Below are 9,875 nucleotides of genomic sequence, written 5' to 3' on the forward strand. Positions count from 1 at the left end.
CAACCTCCGTCATACTTCTGACATGGCACATCAGTATTCGGGTTATCCTTTAATCACTTCTACATCGACATCACATTAGTTCTCACTACGAGTTTAAATTTAAAAAAATTCAATCTAATTAGGAGCTGAATATCGTCCTCTGAGCAGGACTATATAAATCCCTGATTTGAATGAAATAGTTACGTTTATATGTATTTTCATGTGAACGCGTATGACATTGGAAGTGCTGAAACAGTCGTAGAAGTTGGTTTTAATTACCACCTTTGTTAGACAGGATGATGTTAATGCCTACAGTTGGAGAATTATGGCAGGTATGCATTAGTTTCTCGTTAAAACTGACAATCAAACACTGATTCATTTTGTGTGAGATTGTTATTGGTTTTAACAGACAATGGGTCGTCAAAAACAAGCTGAATTGATGCACATAATCACTGCTATGTGTTGCTGTTCACGTCAAATCATCGACAAGGGATTCGCTCTGGATAATCTATACCCGCGTGGTTGTTTCATGTCTGAGATTAAAATCTAATTCAGTTTATAATATTGTTGTTAAAAATTAATTTCAAAATTACAAGAATTGAAATTTGAATGTCACTTTATTACTCCAAATCAAAGCCTTTGTTCATTAAGTCATAAAAGCGATCAGGCCATTCATGATGAACAGACCCGTGAAGATCCGGGTTAGAACTGATTTTCAGTAACCCATCCTTGTCGTAAGACCGACTAAGGGGATCGGGTGGTCAGGCTCCCTGACTTGGTTGACTCATGTCATCGGTTCCCAATTGCGTAGAACGATGCTCATGCTGTTCATCACTGGATTTTTGCTGAGTGTGGCGTAAAACTAAAGTCACTCAGTCATGATGAACAAAACACACTGTTAATTTCATGAGGTAAACTTAAATATGATAACACACAAAAATTTTTTTTATATATATTTAATATACCAACAAGTTCAAACTTATGTACATAATGAAAATAATAATTTATATAATTTTGTTTTATTCAATGGTATACAGTGAATAACGTGAAATATATTTAAATTTTGGAATTCAGTCGGTGTAAAGCATGTCCACACAGCTTCATATAGTGTCAGATGTATTAACAACAGTTCATGTGTAACATGAAATAAAATAAATTACATTCGTTAATAAAACCTTTAAGGTATGATCTTTCAAAAGAGTTTCCTTTTCAGCATCATGACGCATGGTAAATCGATGGTAATCAATAAATCTTTGATTTTTTCATTTGTAAATTATATTGACACGTTTAAGTCCCGTGGCAGGTATGCCACAGCCTTTAAGGCTAATGAGTATACATTTTCGCCGGTTTCAGCAATATTGTAGCCATACCACAGCAATAAAAGGCTCCTCAGGGTGACCCTCTGAGGGAGTTACTCCTGATTATCGGCGCGATAAGACAAAACTTTAACGACGAGGGTGCTACCGCCTTATGTAAGAACAAAGTGACAGTAACATTCTGGTTTTCTGTGCGTGCTCTTCTGATCACCGCTGCCTCACTGCTAGCACTATTCAATGTCTTTTAGATAATTGGAATCTGTGGACGTGGGCCGCGCAGGTGTGGTGGAACTGCCATGGGATGACGGTTACCCGGATGTAGAGCTGGATGACCCGGATGTATATTCCGAAGTTGAGCCTCCAAGGGGTCAACATGTCCGATTGTTCCTCCAGGCGATATTCCCGGGCGGCCTGGGAGGGTATTGGAGGGAATGCCGTTGATGAGTCGTTCCTGCTGTTGTAGGGAGCTCAAGCTGCTGCCTTGTACGTTGTGAATACTTGCAGTATTCGTGTGTTGTCCCGGTGCAATCCCCGTCCCCTGGTTTGATGAACTTATAGTATTAGAGGCAGTTCCTTGTCTTGTAAGACCTTGTGTTGGACCAGATCCAAGGCCCAAAGGTCCAGCTCCCTGAAGTGCAGGATGTATTCCGGAGCTAAGGGCCTGTTGCAACGCTGGGTGTGCCCCCTGAAGAAGCGCTGGGTGGATTCTCCGTTGCAGAGCAGGATGAAGTCCGCGTTGAAGAGCAGGATGAAGACCACGCTGAAGAGCTGGATGAAGACCACGTTGAAGAGCTGGATGAAGACCTGCAGAGGACTGAGGTCCTACAAATCGCGGATCTTGCTGACCTGCGGGATTGTTGAGAGGTTGTTGTACTCCGATCTGGTTCTGGTTGTTGAACGAACTTGAACCACTGTTGCTCCTAGATTGAGAGTTTCCATTGGCCGAGTTGATGAATTGCTGTCGCTGTTGTTGATTGTTGAGGTTGAAGGTCTGTTGTTGTATGCCTCCATTGTCTGAGGTGGGCTGGAAGCCAAATCTATCGATCTGACCTCTCATGCCAATTCCTCTTGGATCCACAGAAGCTTGTCCTTGAGCCATTCTTGGATCCACACCCATCTGCAATTGTCGCCTTGGATCCATTTGACCCATGCCTATTCTGGGGTCCATGCCCATACGTCCTGAACCCACTCCGGGGCCCATGACCATCTGCCCTGACGCCATTCTGGGGTCCACTCCCATCTGTGATGAACCCATTCCGGGCCCCATGCCCATCTGCGATGGAGCCATTCCGGGGCCCATGCCCATCTGCCCAGAAGCCATCCTGGGGTCCACGCCCATTTGTGATGAACCCATTCCGGGGCCCATGCCCATCTGCCCAGGAGCCATTCCGGGGCCCATGACCATCCGCCCTGAAGCCATTCTGGGATCCACGCCCATCCGTCCTGAAGCCATTCTGGGGTCCATGCCCATCCTTCCTGGACCCATCCTTGGATCGATGGCCATCTGTCCCGGTATGCCCGAAGAAATCCCAGGCCGCCGGCCATTGAATCCCTGATTAAACCCAGGTTGTGCTGAACCGAACCCCAGATCAGATCCAGATGGCCTCCCCTGAATCCCAGGATTATTGGATCCAGGAAATCTGGGGTCCATCCCCATCGACATTCTACCCATCCTGGGGTCCATTCCCGGCATCCCTCTCCCCATTCCCAGTGCACCTGGGCCGCGCACACCGCCAGGCATGCCAAGACGCATACGGGGAATAAGCTGGGCATGGCTATCTGAACACAGTACCACAAGCAAGATCAGCTGATGGAAGGGTACCATTCTGAAAAACATAGAAGAACAAGCGTTAAATGCATAAATAATCAATAACATGGCATCATCATAAACATCATAATCACCATCATCATTATTTACCAAAGTATATTTCTGATAAGCGTTACTCACAGATCGGTTCATTCAGTTATAATTTTTAATCGTTTTCCTTTTTATTTATTCTTTTGGTCCCCGAACAGGCAGCTGTACAACAAAGCGATCCTGACACAACAGTAATCGTATATATGTTATATCTGTATTAGAGTATGACGGCAGCGATGAAGTGTTCACAGATCACATTCTGTGTAATATGATCAGAGTACATACCCATACGTAAAAATACCTGATACATTTTAACTACAGGGAAAACAAAGTATATCGCGTTTGTCTTTGTTAAGAAATTGAAAATTGAAAGAACAATTGTTAAAACATTTCTACAACAGTTTGTGAAAAGTAATATGTGGCTGGGTAATATTTTGCAAAACTACATTGAGGTTAATTAAGACTGTGGTAAGGAATTAATTTGCACCCACATTGCCCACGCATGTGTGAAATGTTTTCAATTGTGTTGTAAAAGCAAACTGCTTGATGTTTAAAGATAAGATCCCAAAGTCATACATCAGCAGGTGCATATTGTGCGATTTTAAAAGTTCTAATTCAAATTATATTTTGATAAATAGAACCATATGGAAATACTCCTGACATTCGTTTTGGGATATAATATTGTTAACTTAGATAGCCTCAACTGAAAATGAAAAATCCTTTGCTCACCAGTTTACAAAGCAGACTGCATATTGTAATGTTGAGTATGTTACTGAGAACCAATAGTTCAACGTACCATATCAGACAGCCCCAAATTATATTAGATCGCCAAAAATATCCTATTACCAGATTTGGCCAAGTAAAATATATCAGATCAGCAGACTGAACGTAAATATCTGTATTTATTGTACATTGATAAATAAAACAATAAATTGAAAGTGTAAAAAACAAATTAATGAGAAATAGCCTTACCTTATTCAGCGAACATCCACAAATCCGTGTGTAGTGTTGTAGATTTGTATTGACGGATAAGGAGAGAGAGTCGCCCTGTCTTATACCCCTCCTGTCGTATGCGTCATAAATGAAATCTACATCTATAATCAATTACACACCTATTTCACGGTGATTGATTACTGTAAATGTGTCAACAGTCATTATAAGGATAGTATACGAAGGGGAGATAATAATATATACATCAGTAGGACTGGAGGCGGGTATTATGGACGCATTGACGCTTCTTAGACAAGTGACGTCACTGATTGAATGGGTCTTCCTGGTTAATTGAAGGGGATACCCGGAAGGTAAAGATGGCATGTGGTCATAAATACGCCGACATGGACAAATTAATTCTTAAAATAAACTAGTTTTACCTTCTTTTGACAACGTTATATTTTTACTTGTAATCACAAACTGTGCAATCTGACCAGCATTTTTTCAAGATCAAATATAAAGCATCACATCACTTGGTTTCAGTTTTTAACTGACTTCATGAATAATATCATGAGTGGTTTTTAACCACTATATCAATATTTGTGTTAAAGACAGTTTCCCTTACGATTAATATGTTTCACGGCCACAGTTTAGAGGTGGGCAGTGTGATGTAAATATGTTCCGGGTTACAGACACCATTTATTGTTTATTATATATCATACAACGGGGACGGAAAATATTTTCAAAGACTTTGAAAATTTCTTGTGTTTCTGAGAATGTATGTATTACTCATCAACGTTGTTTTCAGTAACAGCAGCTAATACCAGTGAGAAAATATGTAGAATATTTAACATTACTTTTTTAAACTCTTGAATTATTGCCTGAAGTCACATGACGAATACAAGTCGTTCCAGTAACTTAATATATACATGTGTATGTGATGCATGACTGGCGAAATATTTAGTTGTGCTCACATATTTACTTTTGGCAAGATTTTCAACCACAGTATAGATGCAGACATAGGAAATGTTCTGGATTTGCGTTGTGTTCCATATCATCTCGATCTGTTTAAATCTTCACTTACAGTGCCAGTTTTCATCACTTTTCATTCTTTTTATGCAATGTCACTATGTCGTGTCTTAATCGTCTTTTCATTATACATTGGGAGTTTTCGAAGTGATTCATATATGTGTTACAAGTATAAGTCTTTCACTTCCGGTAGTGTTTATTAGCACGTGACGTGCAGTCTCTACCGTGACGCGTGACACGTGGTCACACACGTCACCAAAATTTCTATATTATGACATTATAATACAAGAGATGTGTAATTCGTTAATTACTGTAGTGTGGTGATAATGACGTTCTTGGTGTAAAATTATTTACATTGCACGAATAATGCCTTGATTTCTTAATCGAAATTGTCTTAAGGTTAACAGTTAGTGAAAGGGTTTGAAGTACTTACAACTTACGACTTGTTGACAACCATCGTGTTTCTAAGATACTTCATACATGTATCAGAAGGTTTGTGTGTATAGGTAATCATTCTGCGCCCTGAAGACTGCGACTGCGTGAAATAAGTTGGATACATGAGATGACCTGACACTGTCTGGAATATACAGGGTACACCTGGGCGGACTGCAGTATCCAGTGTAAGCAGCGGAATACATCGAGTTAAATGACACTGTCTAGATAAAATAGGGTAAATTGGGTGGACTTCAATATGCAGTGTAACCATTATACATCGGGATGAACGGACACTGTCTAGAGAAAGTATCCAGTGTCAGTAGAATACATCAAGTTAAAATGACACTGTCTAGATAAAAAAGGGTACAGTGGTACACCTTGGCGGCCGGCAATATTCAGTGTAAACAGCATACATCGGGATGAACGGACACTGTCTGGAGAAAGTATCCAGTGTAAGCAGCGGAATACATCGAGTTAAATGACACTGTCTAGATAAAATAGCGTAAATTGGGTGGACGTCAATATGCAGTGTAAGTAACATACATCGGGATGAACGGACACTGTCTGGAGAAAGTATTCAGTGTTAGTAGAATTTGAAATGATAATAGAATTAGGATATACATGGATGGAGTAAATAGGGTACACCTAGATCAGCTAGATCAGTCTAGTGTACATCTGGGTGGACTTCTAGACTGTCAGACAAGAAGTCAGTTCAGATGTACAGTGTCAGTGGGGTACTCGAGGATGAACTGGCACTGTCTAGTGCAAGTAGAAGATGGACAGACGATATTGATCATAGATTAGATTCAACTGGATTAACTATACCTGTTTAGTATAAGCATGAAACACATGGATGAACAGACACTGTCAGGTTTAACTAGGATACACCTGGGTGGACGGACAGTGTCTGAAGTATCAATGAAGCACCTGGGTGGACGGACAGTGTCTGAAGTATCAATGAAGCACCTGGGTGGACGGACAGTGTCTGAAGTATCAATGAAGCACCTGGGTTCGACAGACAGTGTCTGAAGTATCAATGAAGCACCTTGATGGACGGACAGTGTCTGAAGTATCAATGAAGTACCTTGATGGACGGACAGTGTCTGAAGTATCAATGAAGCATCTGGGTGGACTGATAATACATTGGACACACCGGGTTCGACTGACGCTGTCTGGAATAAGTTGGACACACCGGGTTCGACTAACGCTGTCTGGAGTAAGTTGGTTGGTTCAGGTGGACTGACACTGTCTAGAGTAAGTTGGTTGGTTCTGGTGACTGACACTGTCTAGAGTAAGTTGGTTGGTTCTGGTGGACGAACACTGTCTTGAGTAAGTTGTTTGGTTCTGGTGGACTGACACTGTCTAGAGTAAGTTGGTTGGTTCTGGTGGACTGACACTGTCTAGCGAGTGAGTTGAGTTTTACGCCAATTTTAGCAATATTCCAACAATATCACAGCGGGGACACCAGAAATGGGATTCACACATTGTACCCATGTGGTGAATCGAACACCGAGTCTTTGGCGTGACGAGCAAACGCTTTAACCACTAAGCTACCCCACCACCCCGATACTGTCTAGAGTAAGTTGGTTGGTTCAGGTGACTGACACTGTCTAGAGTAAGTCTGGTGGACTGACACTGTCTAGAGTAAGTTGGTTGGTTCTGGTGGACTGACACTGTCTAGAGTAAGTTGGTTGGTTCTGGTGACTGACACTGTCTAGAGTAAGTTGGTTGGTTCTGGTGGACTGACACTGTCTAGAGTAAGTTGGTTGGTTCTGGTGGACTGACACTGTCTAGAGTAAGTTGGTTGGTTCTGGTGGACTGACACTGTCTAGAGTAAGTTGGTTGGTTCAGGTGGACTGACACTGTCTAGAGTAAGTTGGTTGGTTCAGGTGACTGACACTGTCTAGAGTAAGTTGGTTGGTTCAGGTGACTGACACTGTCTAGAGTAAGTGGTTGGTTCAGGTGGACTGACACTGTCTAGAGTAAGTTGGTTGGTTCTGGTGGACGGACACTGTCTAGAGTAAGTTGGTTGGTTCTGGTGGACTGACACTGTCTAGAGTAAGTTGGTTGCTTCGGGTGACTGACACTGTCTAGAGTAAGTTGAGTAAGTTGGTTGGTTCTGGTGACTGACACTGTCTAGAGTAAGTTGTTTGGTTCTGGTGGGCGGACACTGTCTAGAGTAAGTTGGTTGGTTGACACTGTCTAGAGTAAGTCTGGTGGACTGACACTGTCTAGAGTAAGTTGGTTGGTTCAGGTGGACTGACACTGTCTAGAGTAAGTTGGTTGGTTCTGGTGGACTGACACTGTCTAGAGTAAGTTGGTTGGTTCAGGTGACTGACACTGTCTAGAGTAAGTTGGTTGGTTCAGGTGACTGACACTGTCTAGAGTAAGTTGGTTGGTTCTGGTGGACTGACACTGTCTAGAGTAAGTTGGTGGTTCAGGTGACTGACACTGTCTAGAGTAAGTTGGTTGGTTCAGTTCAGGTGACTGACACTGTCTAGAGTAAGTTGGTTGGTTCAGGTGACTGACACTGTCTAGAGTAAGTTGGTTGGTTCAGGTGACTGACACTGTCTAGAGTAAGTTGGTTGGTTCAGGTGACTGACACTGTCTAGAGTAAGTTGGATGGTTCAGGTGACTGACACTGTCTAGAGTAAGTTGGATGGTTCAGGTGACTGACACTTGTCTAGAGGTTCAGGTGACTGACCTTGTCTAGAGTAAGTTGGTTGGTTCAGGTGACTGACACTGTCTAGAGTAAGTTGGTTGGTTCTGGTGGACTGACACTGTCTAGAGTAAGTTGGTTGGTTCTTGTGGACTGACACTGTCTAGAGTAAGTTGGTTGGTTAAGGTGACTGACACTGTCTAGAGTAAGTTGGTTGGTTCAGGTGACTGACACTGTCTAGAGTAAGTTGGTTGGTTCAGGTGACTGACACTGTCTAGAGTAAGTTGGATGGTTCAGGTGACTGACACTGTCTAGAGTAAGTTCGTTGATTTAGTTAGACTGACAGTGTTAAGATTAATTAGATTGGTGTAGCTGGACTGACACTGTCTGGATTAACTTGGTTGATTTAGGTGGACGGACACTATCCAGAATACGTGGGTTCATTTAGTTCGATTGACACTATTTAGACTAGTATTTAAGTAGGGTTGAGTTGGACTGATAGTGTTTAGACTAAGTAGGTTGACTAGATGGTCTGACGCTGTCTAGATTCAGTGGGATACACAGGGTAGACTCCCACTGTTACGAGCAGGTAATCAGACGTGGGTGACTGACAGTGTCCTGAATCTATTCGTTCGGGACACATATAATCTACATTCTTCAATGATATAACTGGCGAACAATACGGTATGTGGAGTACGTCAACATGTCACGGTAGTTCATCAGCCTGTTAACTACCTAGCCCCCTACCATACTCATTTAGCATATTAATTTGGGCGTTTGTGCTTCATTCCCAACTCACCATGCTAAGATGCAATCACCAGGTACTGCATCATCTTTATGCTGACGACACCCAGATGGTGGACAGCTTTCTCCCAGCCAGGGACACATCACCATTGACCAATCTTGAGGACTGCTGCTCTTCAGTAAAGTCATGGATGAATGACAATATGCTTAAACTAAATGAGGACAAGACAAAGGCTATGCTTGTAGGCCCTAAAGGCCCGTGTGTCAAAGGTGAACATCAGCCATCTCACTATTGGGGAAACAGAGATTTATTTCTCAACTTCTGTAAAAGATCTAGGAGTATATTTACAGTCAGACCTTTCAATGGAAAGACAAGTATCGGAGATCTGCAAGTCATGTTATCATCATATCCGGACCATCGGAAAAATACGACATCTACTGACTGAATGTTCTACAGCTGCCCTTGTTCGTTCCCTCATTCTTTCCAGAATAGACTATTGTAATAGCTTGCTTTTAAACATCTCACAAGAGCTCTTAAACCGTCTGCAACGCATAGCAAATATTGCAACACGGATTGTGAGCAAAGCACCAAAGTTCTCAAGCATGACCCCCTATTCTAAAACAGTTACACTGGTTGCCCATAAGAGCTAGAGTGAACTTTAAAGTTTTAACCCTTGTCTACCAGTGCATACTAGGCACTGCTCCGGCCTATCTCAAAGAACTGTTCAAACCATATCTTCCATGCAGACAGCTTCGCTCCAGTGACAAAAACTTACTTCACATTCCAAAATGGAAGTTGAAATCCTATGGTTTTCGTTCCTTTCAAGTGGCGGCCGCGATGAACTGGAATGAGCTACCAGCTCACCTTAGAACAAGCCCAACAGTCACATGTTTCAAATCAAACCTAAAGACATACCTTTTCTCT

At 42.2% G+C, this 9,875-nt stretch overlaps 1 protein-coding gene across 1 annotated transcript; it reads right to left on the minus strand.

Annotated features, from left to right (window-relative positions):
- Positions 1–1,539: 1,539 nt before the first annotated feature.
- Positions 1,540–3,120, minus strand: LOC124254285 (spidroin-2-like). The gene has a single exon (XM_046688198.1). It carries the CDS (start codon positions 3,118–3,120, stop codon positions 1,540–1,542), a length of 1,581 nt encoding a protein of 526 aa, XP_046544154.1.
- Between the last annotated feature and the right edge of the window lie 6,755 nt (positions 3,121–9,875).

The sequence above is a fragment of the Haliotis rubra genome, unplaced genomic scaffold, assembly GCF_003918875.1.
Source record: "Haliotis rubra isolate DU_JTF1 unplaced genomic scaffold, ASM391887v1 Scf57, whole genome shotgun sequence".
Taxonomy (NCBI): domain Eukaryota; kingdom Metazoa; phylum Mollusca; class Gastropoda; order Lepetellida; family Haliotidae; genus Haliotis; species Haliotis rubra.